The following is a 20,037-nucleotide window of genomic DNA, read 5'->3' on the forward strand; positions in this document are numbered from 1 at the left end:
ATGAGAGATGAGAGGGTGTAGATGGAAGATGAGAAGGTGGACCACACTTGGGAGGGAGAGGGAAGCTTGGACGTGTGAGGCTTGAGTTGCTTGGGAGATTTGAGAAATGAGAAAGAGAGAGAGAGAGAGAGAGAGAGAGAGAGAGATGATATAGATGGGTGAGGTGTGATGGGAGATGGGTTGGGTTGAAAATTTGTAAAAGTGGTATGGTTGAGGTTGAAATTTGGAAAAAGAGGAGTGGTGAGGTGGAAAGAGAGTGGACTTTTGAAAAAAATAAGGATGGGTTGTTGTACTTGAGGTAAGGCTTGTACTTAACATTAATTGATGAGACATATCATAGAGATTCCCTCGAGATTCGCAACGCGAGGCGATTCTTCAGAATAGACGCAGATCGACATCTCCTGGTCTGGGTATCAGTTCGGTGCGCAAGTCACGGCGTTGGAACCGCGGCGACGACGCGGTCGCTATGATACAAGTTTCGGATCGAGCCGACTTCGGTGTGCGGGACCTGGCTTAGGATTACGTGCAAACGTCGGATACGGTGCGAAGGTTGCCGAAATTTGACCGGAAGGACCGCGGAAGCTGATGGAATGGTACGGACTAGGACACGGGTCTTACACAATGTGCTCTACATTAGGTAAGCCCAAAACGGTTGGAGGACAAACAACATCGTGGTAGGCCCTACAAAGGTCTCAATGGTGGGCATCATTTTCCCCATTGTTCAAAAGGTGCGGCCCACTGTCTATATAGTGTAGCCCACTTGAGGGCCTGATCAGCCTCATTTATGGGCTCATGACCTAAACTGACGTGAAAAACACATGACAATATACATAAAACAGATGCATCATGGTAGGTCCTGCTGTCGATGGGTAGCGTGGATAAAATATGGATATCATGGTAGCTCCTGGGAAGGTCTCAACGGTGGACACCATTGTCCCTCTGTTTCTTGAGGTGTGACCCACCTGAGATATAAATTGGCCTCATTTTTGGGCCCCAAACTAAAATGAACTAGATGGACAGACGGATGGCATGGATAGAATAGATACATAGGGGTGGGCCCTGCTGAACAGCATGCGTAGGCAGATTGCCTACAGTGGGTTCCCTTGTGTGGCCACCAAATGCTTTTGAATCAAGCTGATAGTTGTGTTTTCCCTTTATCTTGGCCACAACGGGCTAGGATATAGGTCACATGTGGCCCATGTCACCGTTGCCCGTCATACGACAACAATGGTGGGCCATAGAAAGGTTGTAACAGTAAGTATCGTTGTCCTCACTGCTTCTAGTGGTGTGACGCCTGGAGCCTAAAATGATCTGGCAAAGCCAATGAACTGTGGATTAAAGACTTAAATCATGGTGGGTCCAACGAGTGGGACCCCATTTCAAGTGGGGCTCCCCGCTCCCGCCACCCTCGTACCTAAACTCATTTTTTTCTTTGTTTTTCTCTTCTTTGTTTTTGTGTTTTTTTCCAATAGGCCCACACTAAGGTGATCCGTTCCATTCATCATGTCAGCCAACTCGCTTTGGACCCAATGCATCCAACCTTGGATAGATTCCACTTCCTACAGACATCACAGTGGGCCTGGAAAGTTTCAACAGTGGGTGCCACTGTCACCATTATTTTTTTATGGTGTGGCCCACTCGAGATCTGGAACGGGATGATATTTGGGGCCAAAATCTAGAACTTTGTGTACTAACAAATGGACGGTATAGATTATAGATATACATCACAGTGGGTCCACGAGTGGGACCCATCCCTGGCCCAAAGAGTCCATATATATATATATATATATATATATATATATATATATATATATATATATACAGGGAAAAGGTACTATGCGCTCGACCTCACGAGTTCGTCCCATGAGGCCAGCTGTGTGGACCCCACCGTGATGTGTTTCGAAAATCTACCCCATCAGTCAGATGCACCATTCCATCGTGGGCCTAGGTCTCAAAAATCAAGTCAGTCCATGACTTGTGTGGGCCACACCACATACAGAAGTGGGGAGGGGCCGTGCACCATTAAAACATTCATAATCATTTTTTGGGTCCACCAAGATGTGTTTTGAAAATCCAGCCCATCCATTATGTGTGTCCCACTTGGATTAGGGTTCAGACCAAGTTTCAACAGCATTCAAAACTCCGGTGGGCCCCACCAAGTGCTTTTACATGTTTTAACAGTGTCTTCACATGATTTTAGATGGTATGGCCCACCTGAGTTCCATATACGGCTGATTTTTGGGATATCCCATAATTAGAGGGGACCCATCAAATGCATGGTGTTGATGGTCGACACGCATCACGGTGGGGCCCACACAGCTCGACCTTACGGGAGCTTATGGTGAAGTCAAGCGCATAGTACCTACCTTTTCCTATATATATATATATATATATATATATATATATATATATATATATATATATATTCTCTCATCCATTTTTTCCCAATGGTGAGGGGTCCACTGAAAATCCAATCCGTCTATTGGGTTGGCCAGGTCACCACGAACCTAAAGATCCAGACTTGGGTAGGTTTCAACGTATGCACACATCACGGTGGGCCTTAAATAGTTTCAACAGTGGTGTCATCTTCACTGTTGTTTTCTATGGTGTGGTCCACACGAGCTCTGGATATGGTTGAATTTTGTGCCCTAGGTCTAAAATAATATGGCAATATGAATAGGCGGCGTGGATGGCACATATACATCAGGGTGGGCCCGACGAATGGGCCCCACGAGTGGGCTCCTACTTGGATAACGTGCCCAGGCCCGTACCAAGCAACATTCACTCGTGTGGCTCCCACGAGTTTTGGATCAAGCCGATATTTGTAATCTCCCTTCATCCTGGGCACACGTGGCTATGGGACATGTCACGTGTGGGCTGTGACACTGCTGGATGGCGAGAAGCCATATGAAGGTCTCAGTGATGAACGTCACCATCTCCACTGTTTACTGTGGGGTGGCCCACTTGCGATCTGGATATGTATCAGATTTGGGCCCGTGGCGTCGTGAATTCAATCCCAACCGTGTGGTTCATTTGAGCTTTGGATCTGTCTATTTTTCTGGTCCATATCATAAAATGATTTGGTAAAATAGATGGACAGCATATATAGGCCCCACAGAAGCGATATCCAAAACTTAAGTGTTCCGTACTTGGTAAAGATTAAACATCCGCCGTTAAAACCTCAGTGGCGGATCATTTACTCTTGGATTTTATATATATATATATATATATATATATATATATATAAATATATATATATATATTGTCTTTATCTCGAGTAGAATAGCCCTACAGGTTGGATGGCATTTGAATATTACGGTCGCCAATAAAAGTTCTTGCAGGGTATCTCCATCCTTCTTTCTTTTTCATGGTATGTCTCACTTGAGTGAGTATCATATTCCATAAACAGATGTAGAGGTAAAAATAATGAAAAGGACTTGGCATTGTTACTCACGACGATTCAAAACTCAAGTAAGCCACACCATTGTTAAAAATTGATGTTTGGATGCATGATAAGTATAAAAAATAAATTGAAAAAATATTTTATCAGGCTGAATCACGTATAAAATACGCTGTCTTTAAAGCGTGATTCACCCCCTTATCAACTACTGATGAGTTACAAGCGAATCACTTTGAGGATAAGACAAGCCTTATCTGGATCCAGCATGCAGCAATCATGATAGGTCCACTATGGAACAATTTTAACGCAGCAGATTTTTTCTGGCAGACTCATATGGTAGAGATTTTTCAAAGTATTCTATAAGAGTATTTGGATTGTATCTGATTTGATGGGAGGGATAGTGTGTTGAGATGATTAAATCGGAATAGAATGGTCCAGTTTATATAGGCATCAGGTATAGCACCGTTATTGTATGGTATTCAATGGTCCAGAACATTTGAAAACGTTTCTGGCCGTTGTCAATTAATCTCAAACGTTTCTAGTCGTCGGATCAAAGGATCTGACCGTTGGATCATCATAATCCGTCCGTTTTCGAACCGTTTGGCTTTCAAGGCAGAGAGTCATTTTTGGAAACTACTGAACATTTCGGATTTATGATCCGACCGTTCTCAGTCTTCTATAAAACCCAGACCATTTCAGACCCCATTACACACAGGCACAGACTAGACCTATCGCACCATCTCGCACTAGTTCATGTAAGGTCGCGAGGGAGCAACCACTCTGCGACACGATATACACGCACGTGCGAAGTTCAAAGTGCGCCATCTAGCGCCACACTGCCTCACTGCCCACGTCCGTGCCTGTGCCCAAGCCCGAGCGCGCGCGCGTGCGTGCATGTGTTCCAATGCATAAGTATCACATCCTCCAAAAACTTCAAATAAGAATACTCTTCACAACATCTCATATAAACCATACAATCATTCTTTGCATTTCTGATGTGGGACAAATCACACATACTGCACTTTTTTAATTCAAAATTTCCAAAATGCCTTTTGGCAGGAAATTCCTGAAATTTTGAAAAGTTCAAAATTTTCTTTTTATTTTGAAAAACTACTGATTTTCAACAATCCCCCACTGGTTTTTTGTGATATACATCCTTGGATCAATCCGCGTCCTATTATGATATATGTGCATTACATATACATCCTTGGTTAATTTTGGCAGCTCATTTGAAGGTATGATAAAAGCATATCCAAATCTTAAGTGTACCATATCATATAAAACAGTCATGATTGAATCCCCACCATTAAAAACTTTATACAGCCACCGAAACGTTTATTTGTTATCCAACCCACTGATAAGGTCACAAAGACCTCAATAAAGAGACCAAACAAATATACGCTTGATCCAAAAGTTTTGTGACTCATGAAAAGTTTTTAATGGTCAATTATCACTATTTCCTGTACTATGGTCTGCCTGAGATTTAGATCTATTTCATTTTTTGCATCATATTCTAAATTGTGTTTTCAAAACAAATAGACGGTGTGGATACAAGGGACATGTATCAAGTTGGGATCCTAACTGTGGGGGCCGTTGTAATGTATGTGCCTTATATCATGCGGTCTGTTTTGAAAACTCCTTTCAGTAGATCCAAATCTCAGGGGGACCAAAATACATGAAATAGTTGTAACATATGATTAAAAATTTCTCGTGAGCCACAAATTTTTTAAATCAAGATGATATTTGTGTGGTCTTTTAATTGGGGTCTTTGCGACCATATTAATTAACAGGTTGGATGAGAAATAAACATTCTAAGTAGGCCCATGAAGTTTTTAACAATAGGGATTCAATCACGGTTATTTCATGTGACATGGTTCACCTAAGATTTGGATCTGCTTAATTTTTTAGAACATGTCTTGAAGTCAGGGGTCAAAATGGATGGACGGTGTGGATGTAAGGAACATACGTCACAGTGGCCTCACGGTTAGGGATACACCAAATTCAATGGATCTAGGGATCGGACGCGAATAGGGGTGTACATGGAGTTGAACCGAGTCGAGCTGGCCTTAGCTCGACTTGGCTTGAACACCGACTAACCTCAGCTCATACTCGGCTCGGCTCAGCTCAATCCTCAAGCTTGACTGGCCAGCTCGGCTCGGTTCGGTCAGCAGCTCGTGCCGTGTTCACCATTGAGGCATTTCCACAAACACCTGAAGTACAACTTCAAAAGCCAACTGTTTTACAAACAAAGACAATGGCTTTATGGGTGTTTTATCAAATACCTTATAAGTAACATAAAAATTAAAAGAGAGAGAGAGTATTTGTTTAATGTACAACCCTTCCTTGCCACCAACTACATTTTATTTTGTCATTTTATCAAACAATTGGTGAGCAACATCAATGGCAAAGTAACCAAGTCACCTAATTGGTCTGATCTGAGTACGATTTGAGCTAGATTTGATCCAAGTCGAGTCGAGTTGGGCCCGCTCGAACTCGCCTGGAACTCATTTTCAAGCTCAAAAAATCATCCAGTCAGCTTTGAACCGAGTCGAATCGAGCTTTTTCGCGTCGAGTTGTGCGAGCTAACCGAGCTACCTCGGTTCGTGTACACCCCTGGACGCGGTTCCCAACAAGTTCCTGCGGTGGGATGTTAGGTGGGGCCATATAATGTTTCTGAAAAATCCAACCCGTCCATTCGTTTTTTCAGATCATTTTAGTAAATGAGGCCAAAAATCAGGTGGATCCAAAACTCATATGTGCCACACGAGAGGAAACAGTGGAGATTCAGTGGCCACCGTACATTCGTATGCCCACAAATTTCTCGTATCCGAATATTATTTTTTATGTTTTCACTTCATCCAAGCGGGAATAATCCTATACACAGTTTGGATGGCATATAAACATAAAGGTGGAGCCCATGAAAGTTTCAACGGTAGGAAACTCTTTCTCCAACTTCCCTCTCGCATGGACGCCTTGTGCTTTGGATCCACATGATTTTTAGTCTCTTAACCTAAAATGATCGGAAAAAACGGATGAACGGAGTGGATTTTTCAGAAACATCATGGTGGGGCCCACCTATCATCCCGACCAGCAACTTCCTGCGAAAGGCTTTGGCAGGATATCTGCGTCCGTCAGAGAAGCTCACCACTACACGTGTGCCTACGCATGTCTCTCGAGATTTCTCCCTTTATTAGAATTTCGTTGTGAAATCTAAGCAAGCTCCTCTCTCTAGGGTTTTAGCTCGGCCGCATCTCTCTCCCTACCTTCTCTGTGCAGGATCCTTCCTCTCTCTCTCTGCAGGAGCATCAATGGCGGTAGTACCTCAGCCCGAAGTAAAGCTCTTCAATCGGTGGTCCTTCGAGGAGGTGGAGGTACGTCTCTCTCCATCCCCTCAAAATCCTCTCTTTTATTTCCCTTTCTTTATGATATCGGATCCGGAGCTTCCATCTTCACGTCAATTGAAAACAATGAACGGTTTCTGATTCAACGCACGCTTGGGCCCTGCTTATTTTTTGCACCTTGCACGGTTCAGATGCTTTACACATATGAAGCATGGGCGCCAGTTGCTTAAGCTGACCTAAAACTGATTGTAGGTCATTAATCAAGAAGGTTTTTTTTTTTTTTTTTAAATGTTTTATTTATTTATTTTAATTTATACATATTTATGCATGGTCGTGATCACGGGCCCCTTTTCGCCTGCATTGAAGAAAGGAGCATGGATCGTTGTCATGCTAGTGCAGTTTTTTTTTTTTTTTTTTTTTAAATATTGTGATCGTAGATAACGATGTCACCCCCCCTCTAAATCCATTCACCAAAACCAGCCCCCAGTCCCAATTGCCGGCACAGCATACACATACCTGCGAGTGGTTTATGACACTAGCACTCATTAACTGTGATTGATCGATTATATGCTCCTGAGAGTGATCAGTGTGTTGCCCCCATCTACTTATGGTCGTGATTGGCCACTTTTATTCTTCCGTGGATGGTCGATATGTTGCCTTATGGCTGTGATTAATTGTTACATCCTTTATCGTGTTTCCTTGAGTCATGGCTTTGATTTCCCTCAAAATTCCAGCCTTTAGATAAGTTCTTCCACCCCAAGTTGGTTCCTATCTGATGCAACCATCTGGGGACCGACTTGATCCCACATGTGGGACCCACATGAGCAAGTGTGGGACCACATGGTCTCATGTGTAATAGTTAGTTGTAGGGCTTGTTTGGTAGCTCGTACTTAGTATGAATTGGAATTCAAATGACAATTACCATGGAATCCATGTGAGTTGGCAGCGGGATTGGAATCCACTAGAATCCAAAATTTGTGTTTGGTTGCTTGTAATGGAATGTATTAAAATTCTGTAATATATTCATAAGAATCTAGAGTTGATTAAAGTAAATCAGCATTAATATTCCAAATTAGTGTACTTATGTGACATTTGACATAATATTTGTAATAAGCCCATTGAAATATATACTTTGGAAAAATGAGAAAATTCTGAGCACTAGGTTAGCGACAAAAGTGGGCCCACTATTTATGAGGTCAAACGGCCTATTTTTTAAGGCTAGAATTGTTTCAATTTAGATTAGATTCTATGAATTCTCACGTGCGTTCATTGCGATGTTTATGTGAAATCCATTCCGACCACCATGTATCATCTTATGCTAGGCCTAGGGACCAAAATTCATCCCCATCCTTGATTCAAGTGGACACATAATTGGAAACATTGTATAGGCCAAAGCTCACTCTCAAAATTGTTTCCCGTTGTGTGACCCACCTTTTTGGTCCCTAGGTATATATTTTAGTGTGGCATCTAATGGTTGGAGTGAATTTCTTATCATCATGGTGGGCCCTAAAAGAAATTAAGGGTGGACGTCTCTTTCCCAACTGTTTCATATGGTATGGCCCACCTAAAGCCCAAATCAACCTGATTTTTGAGCCTTGGGCCCAAGTTGCTTGGGATGACGCATACATCTAAGTTGGGACTTAGGTGGATTTTGCATATGCATCACGGTAGGGCCACCCGAGCATGGGCCCCACTTTTGCGTTAATAGTGTGTGTAGTTTATTTATTTATTTTTAAAGCCTTCATTTCCAATGGTCAGTTTTTGAATTGTTGGAGGAATCGGTGGAAAATGTGATTGAAATCACTTCTTCTGGGAGAGATTTCAAAAGCATTAATTTGATGGTAATTGGATTCCAATTTATACCAATTCATATTTTCCAAATGACTTACCTTTTTGGAATTCACACTAATTCACACCAAAAGAGACGTGCCAAACAACCCCTTAGCTTTTTTTAATAATTTATTTTCCTTTATGCCTTGTAATGGTTAAGATAACCCTACTTAGGTAAAATGAATGAGGGCATTGTAGTCTTTTCATTAGTAGTAGGGTTTTCTTTCTTTCTTAGCAATTAAATAAGACTGGTCAGCCGTATAATCTCATTTGAGAATAAAAGTTTTCTTCTATTGGTTAAGTATTCATCCGCTTGCATGTGTTGCATTGAAGGGCACATGTTGCGGTTGATCTTAACTTGTTGCTAGATCTTTTACCATCTAATCTCCTCCTGATGCTTCCGGTTTCATTACTATATTTCGCCCCCAATTTACATTAGTTAGGCCGAAAAAAATTCAGTCCTTGAAGCAGCTTTTACACTACTACTTCATTCTTAGATCAGCCCATGAACAGTCCACAAAATATCGAGCACCCAAACTATACAACCTGCCCATTTCTTGCTCAAATTCCCATATTATTTTGGGTACAAAAAATTGTTTTTGTGGACTAGAAGGGGTCTTTCATTTAGAAGATGGTGGGTGTTAACTGAAGCAATGTGATGAGGGCAGTGCAACAAATGACAGAATTGCTATGTGGATGAATGATTTGAGTAGTTGATGGGTTGCATGATCATCTGTGGAATGTGGAAGGGAAATAGTAAGAGACAAATTCAACCCCAAGGTTCTAAAGAAAATGCTGATGGATTAATGGAATCAGGCTTTCCAGGTCAACTTGAATTTTGTACAATGAGAATTTAGAAATTTGAATACAAACGCAAACCTTACCATGGGTTAGGGGTGGAAGTGGTCCAGGATAGTGGCAGGCGGAGAACAGATTGCCCCAAGCTGGCCCTGGTCCTCCAAGCCTTGGCTTTAATAGGGCTGAAAGGCCCCAACCCTATAGAGCCAGGGCAAGGCTGGCCTTGAAGAGCAAGCTGGTGTGATTTTTATGCCAATTGATCTCATTGTTGGACCTACCTGTCTGAATGGTGCGGTGGCATGTTGGCTGGAAAGAGATGCGACATGGATAATGAATCAAGTCCCCATCCGATGCGTTTGCCTTAAGAATATCCATGGCTAAAGGTCACATTGAACAATCCATCTGAAGTAAAATATTTCTTTAGGGCCAATGGAAGGCCCAAGTCATTCATCATTTGCTTGGGCTTGGGAATCAGGCTTCAATTTCAATCTTAGGCCTTGTACTCAGGTCAACTTTATGGGCCCTAGCCCTATATGATTGGGTAACCTGGGTCGGGACCCTTGCCTTCGATGCCAACAACCTTGCTATCCTCAATTGGGCTCAAGGGAACCCATGCCTCCCTGGTTAGGATTACTTGAATTATTGTGAGAGTAGGGAAAAAACATAAGGCATACAAAAGTTGAAATCAAGGATTATGCTAAAGACCTTTGACCCAAATGTCTTTCATGACTGGTGAAGGTTGATGTGAACTACTTTAGTTGCCTGTAGATGGATGAGGATGTTAAGCTTTTGAATTCCGATGCATTCCGATTATCGGATGATTGTGAATTTGATACGCAACTTGCATAATTTGATTGTTGCAGATTTCTATATCTCCTACTGGGTTTAAAAGGGGTGGCAAAAGAAGAGTTTGTAAAGTAGTCCAACTAATTGACACATTCTACATCATCTACCTACATATGGTAGGCAATCTCACTAATCCAGCGAAACATATTCCTTGAGGTATCGGAGAAAATAATTTCATAGGACATGACAAAATTGAGAAGGAAGTTCCTACCTGTCGCTTGTGGCCATGACCTCTATTAAAGATGTTACAATGTTTTCCAAGGGAATAATTGTGGAATGAATACACCGAGGAATTCCATATCTTAACATCATAGGCAATATTTGTGAGTATGAAAACTAGGAAATGCCAAGATGTCTTAATGCTCTTAATTTGGACCCAAGGAATGAATTAGTATTCAAATATTTGTTTTAAATGTTTGATGCATGCACACTCGCATTGCAAGCGGAGAAGATAATTAATTGGGGACTTTGGTGCCCTACGAGGACCATCATCAGTGTGTGGGGCAACATCCTTTGGTGATTGATAACAAATGATGGTCAGGACACAACATCTTTTGTACTACCTGTACTTTTGATGAGAAGATATGCACGTTTTGTTTGAAAATAAATGGTAAAGAAGCTAAAGCTGGAAGAACATAAACATCCTCATTCATATAAGATATCTGATGGTTCAAGAAAGGGGGTGAACTCTCCATTAAATCCAGGTGGTTAATATTCTGCTTTATCATATCCAAGCACTAGGATGAGATGTTGTCTTTCCTTGTCTCCGTGGATGTATGTCACATTTTGCTAGGGAGACCAAGGTCATAGATTGAGATGCTTATTGAAGTTGGGGAGGGGTCTTGAATCATATTTTGGGGGGCTTATGTCTTGGAGTTAGACCCTTCTATTAGGCATATCCCAAGCTTTATAGTATTGCTTCATTGAAGGAAGCCTTGATCTCACAATTTTAAAGGCGGATAAGGGATCTGGTGGTTTGGAAGCCTTTATTTTGCGGGATTCCTAGGGATCACAAGTTTTAGGAATTCGTTTGGCTTCATAGATAATTGCAACCTTTCCTTGTCTAACTGAGATTGTTGGTGATGGATCTTTAAGTTGTCCTAGGAAGTTCTGAGTTAGCTTCTTTTATAATTATCTCAGTCTTAGAAAAGAAGTTTCCTTGGAGGCCCCTATTGCTAGGATCTGTTCGTAGATGTTTGGTCGACAAAGATAAGGTCTTAAATATCGGTCACTTAAGGAGTAGGAATGGTGGTTAGGGAGAGGGTTCTATGTTATATTGTGCTAATGATTTCTCATCGTTGGAGCTATTGTTTCAGTACTTTCAATACTCTTGCCACGTAGGAGTCGTTTATAGGTGTGAATTAGTGTGAATTAAAGAAGGGTAAGTTGTTTATGAGCTTTGAATTGATGTGAATTGGAATCCAATTGACATCCAATTGATGCTTTTGAAATCTTTTCTAAAGGTTGCAACTTCAATCTCATTTACCACCAATTCCTCGAATAGTCTCAATCCAACTGTTGGAGATGAAGATTTTTAAAATAGCTATATACGCTGATGATGCAAAAGTGGGGCTTGGACTCAAGTGCGCCCCACCATGATGTTTACGTAAATTGCAACATGACCACTAGGTGTGTTACGCCATTTTAGGCCCATGGCACAAAAATTAGCCTATTATGTGATTTAGGTGGGCCATACAGAAGGAAAACAATTGGGAGATGCTCACACTTGGTTTTCACATAGCCCACTGTGATGTTTACGTGAAATCCACTTTGACCATTAAATGCATCATCCCGACTTAGGTTTAGGGCCAAAAATCCAGGTTGACTTGGTCTTCAGGCGGGCCACACCAAATGAAACAGTTGGGAGAGAGACGTCTACACTTGATTTCTTTCAAGGCTCACCCTAATGATTATAAGAAATCCACTCCAACCATTAGATGCCACACTAAAATATAAGCCTAGAGACAAAATTAGGCTAAACCGTGATTCGGGTGGGCCACACAAAGGAAAACAATTTTGAGGGTGAGCGTTGCCTTGTATACTATTTCCAATTGTGTGGTCCACCTGAATCACGGATGGAAATGAATTCTGGTCTCTAGGCCTAACATGGGGTGATGCACGTGGTGGTCAGGGTGAATTTCAAATAAAATCACGGTAGGCCTATGTGAGAATTTGTAGAATCCCATCTAGTTCAAAACAACGCTATCTTCGAAAATTAGGTTGTTTGACTTTCGAAATTAGTGGCCCCACATCTGTCTCCCACCTAGGGCTTGAATCCTCATTTTTTAGCCGAAGTATATATTTTAATGGGCTTATTATAATGATTATTTCAAATGATACATATGTACACTAATTTGGGATATTAAAGCTGATTTACTTTAAGCAAATTCGGGTTCCTATGAATATATTATAGAATTCCAATGCATTCCATTACAAGCTACCAAACACAATTTTTGGATTCCAGCTGATTCCAATTATAGGTTGCCAAACACAACTGCGGATTCCAATTCACATGAATTTTATGGTAATTGTGATTTGGATTCCAACTCATACCAAATACAAGCTACCAAATGAGTACTTGAGTAGGAAGGGTGGTTGGGGAGAGGATTCTATGTTATATCATACCGATGATCTTTCATTGTTGGAGTTGTAGTTTCAGTACTTTCGGTACTATCTCCACTTGAGTAGAGAGGGTGGTTAGTTAGGGAGAGCATGCTATGATGTATCATACCGCCAATCTTGATGTGTCATTTCAGTACTTCTTATTTATAAAATTGTGTTGCTATTCAGAAAAAAAGAGAGCAGCAATTTATATATCACCAATGGATGTATCATGCACTAAAGGGATGCCGAGTTGGATTTTTTTTGCTCTTTTGGCACGGATCTATTGTGAGGTTCTCCTAGCCTTAAACAGGTAATCGGTGCCTAGCGACATGAACTGGAGGGGCATATATGGCGGAGTTATGGTCAATTTGGAAAGAATACAATAAGAGTAGATTGGGATTGGCATATGTAGTTGTTCAAAGAGCTAAAGGTAGGCCAGTTGAGTGGGTGAAGGTTCTGAAAACATTTGATAATAATAGTTCTGACAGTTTTTCTCGGATAGCTTGTTGGTTCTAGACTTCTAGTAAGAGATGGATGATCTCTCATTGTCCATTTTCCTTGTAACATCTCTCCTTTTGTTGTTATCTTTTTGTGTTTAATGAAATGTTCATTACCATCTGGAAAAAAGAAATCCAGGCCACTTGCTTTCTTTCAATGGAAACATTGGGATAACAATGTTATGGTTTCTGACATTTTGGTGGATTTTACTACTCAAATGTATGCTTTCATTCATTTGGAATAATTTTTGGACTGCACTTTGTGTGTGTTTATATATATATATATATATAATTTCTAGTTTCATTCATTGGAATAACATTGTCTGCTCATGTATATATTTTTAAATTTCCACTCTCTCTCTCTCTCTCTCTCTCTCTCTCTCTCTCTCTCTCCCCTTTTCTGCAACACATGTTTTCTATTATTATTTTCTGCCTTGCTGAGTTCTCATAGGTCACTTATCTCACTGAAGTGGTATACTATTACCATTAATCTGACATGTATCACAATTTGTTTGCACATACCCATACATTATATCCATGGAGATACATTCTCCTTGTAGTTAATGTTCTCTACTTCTGAGTTCTGAGATATCATGCGTACTGACATGTGACTCAAAGGATCCGTCTTTCTCCCAATTTTTTTTTTTTTTTTTTGCAGGTCAGTGATATATCCCTAGCGGATTACGTTGCTGTTAATCCTTCCAAACATGCCACATTCGTCCCCCATACTGCTGGACGATACTCTGTCAAAAGGTTCCGTAAGGCTCAGTGCCCAATTATTGAGAGGTTGACAAACTCGCTGATGATGCATGGTCGCAACAACGGTAAGAAACTGATGGCAGTTCGCATCGTGAAGCATGCAATGGAGATTATTCATCTCCTTACTGATCAAAATCCAATCCAAGTAATTGTTGATGCGGTCATAAACAGGTGAGGATTCTTTCTAGCATTTAAATACTATTTTATGGAATAAGGATCAACTTTCCTTTTTTTTTTTTTTTGGTTTACCTGCTTTCTTAGCACTGTTATGACTCTGGTTTCTTTAGAAATTTACCATGAGTTTTACAATTGCATAGTGCTTGTTGACAAATGTTCTGTGAATTTAAAGGTATGCTTCTTCCATCGTGGGACATTGAGAATATTCAAAATATATAGTGCCATCCTTGTTAATTAAGTGCTTTGGGTGATTTTAACTTGGCAGACTAGGTGTGTTGAATCTGATTTTCTGCCTAAGGCCTGATCGACATGCTTCTTACTGTAGGCTTCTGAATTTCTAGCCTATGCAAATTGGCTTTTGACCACTGTTTTCATCATTCACATTGCTGAGTTTTAAAGACATGCTTTGACAAAACATTTTCATATCGGAGGACATTGAAACTTCGAAAAGAAAAATTTTCGTATCGGAGGTCATTGAAACTTCGAAAAGAAAAATTTTCGTATCGGAGGTCATTGAAACTTCGAAACCTGTATTAATGCCAACTAACTTGCTTTGTAAGTTGGATAGGTTCCTGATTTCAAAGAATTACTCTTCACTTGAGTAGCTCCAAGTAGCTTTGATAACCATGTGATATTATTCCCATGTTTGGAAACATGGGGTCTGCGGCCTTTTAGGTTTCAAACAGGTCACTTGAACACCTGCAGTTGAAGGTGGTGACTAAATGGTGGAATGGCTTATGTTGGGGTTCAAAGTGTTAATAAATATGACTCTTAAAGAATAAACTGACAGAGTGGATTGCAATAACACTTAGGCCCTGCTTGGGATCGAGGAAATGAGAATATGAACTTGCGAAATCCTTGAACTTGTCAAATTCATGAATTTGCATTGGATTTGAATTTGAAAATTCGCAGAGTTCAGTGTTTGGGAGTCGAGCTATAAATCCATGGATTTGAGAGCATTTATTGTAATGAAATAGCTTTTATTGATTTAAGAATGTCTCTTATTTTGTTGATTTGCAAAGCATTTAGTTTATTTTTTAGGGGATTTGGATTTGTGGGGGTTTTTCATTTTGCAAAATCCACGGATTTGGCAAATTTCCAACTAAAAAGAAACCTGACGGTGTTTGGACGAGCGGCCAGCACTTTGGGTTTGCTCCCTGCAGGCGTGGGTTTGACGCCCCTCCCCAGCATTACCTGATGCATGTGGTTGCGTGTGATTGCACGCATCCGCAGGGAATATTCTCACCTCAAAAGGGGCGGGGGACACCCTGTGTTGTCAAAAAAAAAAGAAAAGAAAAAGAAAGAACCTATATCTTGAAAGCAAAAATCGAGCATCATATGTTGAAAGGAAGGGGGTATGAATGCCATGATCTTACATCGAGTTGCAAATGTTAGGAGGGTCGATGCAATGATCGAAAAAAGGATAATAAATGAGAAAGGAGTTGGAAGTGTTAAATATTAGCTTTATGCTCAGGGGAGCTCATTAGATTGAAACTAGATGCAAGTAATGCTTTAAGAAATTTCCAAGTTGGCATTTGGTTGTGAAGGGATTCTGAGGAAGTGGCGGTTAAATACCAGTAGTCATGGAGATGGGCAGTGACAAACCGGTTTTGTTTTGAATTTGTTATCAGATTGTGCATTAGCAGCAAGGTATTTTGTAATGGTGGCCGTAACAGCCGGCCATTACTATCTTTTTCTTTTTTTTAATTAACCCCCCCCCCCCCCCCCCCCCCCAAAAGGAAAAACCTGCATCTACCCCGTAAGTGTAACGTTGAAAAAAAGTCTGAAAAACCCGTATCTGCCCTATAACAAACCATTCAGGGGATGTAACAGGCCATTAACGATGGTTACGGGTCGTTTTCCATAACAGCCGTTACGACCCTCTAGCATGTAACAGGTGTCACCATTACCTCTACGGCCTTTATGGCACACCATGAATTTAGTATAGATATTTAAATTGTAGGGAAGGCTGACACACATACATCATTTATTTAATATAGTGCTGTGACTATATATTGTTTAATTTTGGAAATGGTATTACCATAAAACCTGCAAGTACCTCACCAACAAAAAAGAAAAAGAAAAGGAAAGAAGAAGCTGCAAGTGAAGCATATGGATGGAAGCTGAAAATTTAGTAACCTTTGGAAATCCAAAAGAAGAAAGTGAAACAACAAGATGAAGTTTCATGTTCTTATTCATCAAGTTTAAGAGAACCCATTGAAATTCTTCTTTTATCCTACACAGATCCACCCTTCGCTGCTGGATGATTTAGTATGGGGAAAGCTAACACCAATCTCCATAAATGTGTCAAACTTTTATAAGATCCGAGCCATTCATCTGTTAGTCCTTACTTTGGATGAGCTATATGCCAAGAATCAAACAGGTCAGTGATCCTAGCATTTGTTGGAGAACTTATCTCATTTAATTTTGAAAATTGGTTGGAGCACCAGACTGGTGTGACTTTCTGGGTAAACCTAATCCTCAGTCAGGTGCAACAGATGAATGGTCCAGATTCTGTACCTCTAAGCACATGTTATGGAAATTGAGTGATTCCTAAGTAGCCAGGGCATTTGCCTTTAGCACCAGACACTTTATCATTTCTTGATTTCTACGTAAGTTGAACCTGTCATTTCTTATTCTGTTATCTTTCTTTATTAGTGGGCCGAGGGAAGATGCTACTCGGATTGGTTCAGCTGGTGTTGTAAGACGTCAGGCGGTCGATATCTCCCCGTTGAGGAGAGTCAACCAGGCAATATACCTTCTCACCACAGGCGCACGTGAGAGCGCCTTCAGGAACATCAAAACAATCGCTGAGTGCCTTGCTGATGAGCTCATCAATGCAGCTAAGGGTTCTTCCAACAGGTAATTCTGTTTATTGTTGAGATTCCCCATCTTTTCAGTATTGGTTATATTCATTGTTTTCTAGGTTCACATTAGTAATTTTTGTTGATAGTTCTGGCATGCCTACACAACTCTATATGGGGTGTGTGGGACATTCTGACCATGCACCTTGTGGATCCCACTCTTTAAGGATTTCGTGGCCCAGCAATCATGTTCTTGTGCACTCATCAAGCGGACACCACTGACTGCAATGAAGCGCAACCTTAATTAAAAATCTAGCACTAACATATAGCTTATGCCACATGTTTCAGACTAAGCGCTATGTTAGACACTATTTGCTATTTAAAACATTGGGCAGACCACGTGTATCTGGGCTTCTTGCAATATTTTGAATTTTCCATTGCTCTGATGCACATCTGCCCTTCCTGATGAGTTGCCAGGCTAAGGTCATCTACAGTGTTGTCAACCTGGTTCACAGGCTGCTTGCCACATACTTTTCAGCTTGTGTGGCCAGGGGCAAGCTTTACCCAAGCTGAATGGTAGACACCGTTTCTACTCTGAGGTCATGGGTTCAAGAACCCATGTGGTGTGTGTGTAAGAGTGTGTATTCACCTTTCCAAAAAAAAGGTGCAGGCTTTACCAAAGCTCTTGTTCTCTGACAATAGCCTCTCTAGGTGCATGATCTGTATGCACAATGGGAACTATAACATCATGTTATTTTTTTGCTTATTGACAGCTATGCAATTAAGAAGAAGGATGAGATTGAACGAGTTGCCAAGGCAAACCGTTGATTCAGATGGTCTCCTGAGCAAAAGCTACTTTGTAGGGAACGCATTTTACGTCCCATGATGTCTTATTTATTATCTAACGGTTTGCAAGAACAGTTTTGGTTTTACTTATGAAGAGTGAGAAGTACTTTGCTTAAGCAAATTTAGGTTAAAAGGCTTAAATTAGTTATGTTTTGAATTCTTTTTTGTTTTCCTTCTTTCTTTTTTCCTTCTTTACCTGTTTGGTTTGCTATTTCTACACTCTGGAAATTTTATGAATTCACCTATAATTGGATTTTGATGGCATGGCCATTTTTTCTTATCCATGCTGGAGCCGAGGGATTATATGGTACTGTTCAGGTTTTCAGATTGTATTACTTGGGTTCATGTTCAGCGACTGGAGCTGTTGAGATTGTGGGCCTTGCACCATAAATCACAAGTTCACCGAAGGTCCTCAGTCTGCACCCTTAAATAGGTGGCCCACTAGTAATGAACTGTTGTTAAGGAAATATCCCTTCTCTGTTCCTGTTAATATATATATATTTTTTAAAGGCCAAATATTCCATTAGGATTTAACTTCTTCCAATTTGGGAGTTTTTGGTGGATGGCCATACACAGCAAGGCCTACCCTATCAATGGTTTGGATCACTGAACAATGGGCTTCACTTTTACAAATAGAAAAATTCAAGTTGTACAATTTGAAATGAGGGAATGGAATGTGCATGCCTTTAGCCAAGTATATGATGATGCCTCTAAAGTGATACTTCCAATCAAGTCCTCCCTCATTTAGATAATTTACAGTTTGGAAGAAAGGCTTACGGGATGCTCACGATTGCATGCGTGGCCCCCTACTCTGTAATCACAACTGTTGATACTGTAGGTTGCTACATGAAGGTGCAGCCAACTTGTATTTGTAAATTTCCCCTAGGAACATGGTTAAATCACACAACCAGCTTCATGTGGCCATTGCTGCAGCAGCACATCTTGTTAACTAGGAGAGTTTATAGAGATGTAGATACTTCCCATAGGTGGTGCAAAAAACTAGTATGACGTTCTTTGGAGTTGCAATTCTGCAAGTGTATTGGAGTTTTATTAGCAGAACATGGAAGATTACAATGCAACCCACCTCTTTTAAAAACTGAGTTTTTGGTTGCTCAAGCTTGATCCGCTAGCTTCAATTTATCACAGAATTGAGTTTAATATCAATCCAGCCTTCTGTTAAATATTTTACTGCTCTTTTGCAAGCAGTAAAGTTCTTATCATTTTTGGGAAGATGGACATTGTTGTAGGTTGAGCTGTGGACGTGTTGATGAATGTCTAGGTTAGGTTAGGAGCTTGAGCAGTAGAGTAACAACTTGTTGATTGGTAAATCCTTGATTGATTGATTGATTAATTGATAGAATTTACCTATTTTTATAGGATGTAGAGCTGTTGGAAGTGATAAAAATGACTTTTTGCACATTCTGCCATTTAAAAAAAAAACAATTATAACTGTGTGGTTGCCTACCTTGCGCAGAATGGTATGTCAATTGAGCTATGGTCTAGAAAAACAGTGACTTCAATAAGCTTTAAATAGATATTCAAAAGAAAATAAATACTGGATGGAACCACGAAATGGTTCAAAGCTAGATGAGTGGCAGGAGGATTTAGGCAAAAAGGTGTCAACTTCTTCAACATGTATCCTCTGGAAGCGATGATATCAATTACCTGATTTGTAATTGCTCTAACATTCATCTATAAATTAGAATCTCATAAATGGATGTAAAGATGGTTTTTATAAATGGTGACTTCAATGAAGAGGTGTATGTGGAGAAGATTGAGCACCTGGGCGTAGCTATCAATTCTGGCCTTTGAAGCTTTAATTTTCTGCCATGGGAGTATCTACGCTATTATGGCTATCAATCTTCTGCTTATGGGAGTATGTGTGCTGTTATAGCTATGGACAACAAGGTGTGTGTGGTACACTACAAGGACTGTTGCATGACAAACATGGGATGCAAAACTAAGTGGCGGGTGGAATTTTCCTCACCACACACCATTTGATAATGATTTAGTTGTGTTTGTGTCCACCCTGTTTTCCCATCTAACCTGAATCCATTCTTGTAAGGTGTGCCCCCATCAAGATGAAATCGTTCAGAAAAAAAAAAGAACAATATGATCCAAAACTCTGGTGGTCC

General features: G+C 40.5%; 1 protein-coding gene and 1 long non-coding RNA gene across 2 annotated transcripts; both read left to right on the forward strand.

Moving 5' to 3' along the window:
- The first annotated feature begins 6,603 nt into the window (after positions 1-6,603).
- LOC131239673 (small ribosomal subunit protein uS7) lies at positions 6,604-18,184 on the forward strand. The gene is made up of 4 exons (XM_058237504.1): positions 6,604-6,771; positions 13,975-14,246; positions 16,911-17,114; positions 17,830-18,184. The coding sequence occupies exons 1-4, from the start codon at positions 6,709-6,711 to the stop codon at positions 17,882-17,884; spliced, it is 594 nt and encodes a 197-aa protein (XP_058093487.1). The 5' UTR covers positions 6,604-6,708; the 3' UTR covers positions 17,885-18,184.
- On the forward strand, positions 14,255-15,558 carry LOC131239674 (uncharacterized). Its single transcript, XR_009168316.1, has 2 exons — positions 14,255-14,722; positions 14,762-15,558. It is a non-coding gene; the product is annotated as an uncharacterized LOC131239674 (long non-coding RNA).
- Positions 18,185-20,037: the final 1,853 nt, after the last annotated feature.

Source organism: Magnolia sinica, chromosome 3 (assembly GCF_029962835.1).
Source record: "Magnolia sinica isolate HGM2019 chromosome 3, MsV1, whole genome shotgun sequence".
Taxonomy (NCBI): Eukaryota; Viridiplantae; Streptophyta; class Magnoliopsida; order Magnoliales; family Magnoliaceae; genus Magnolia; species Magnolia sinica.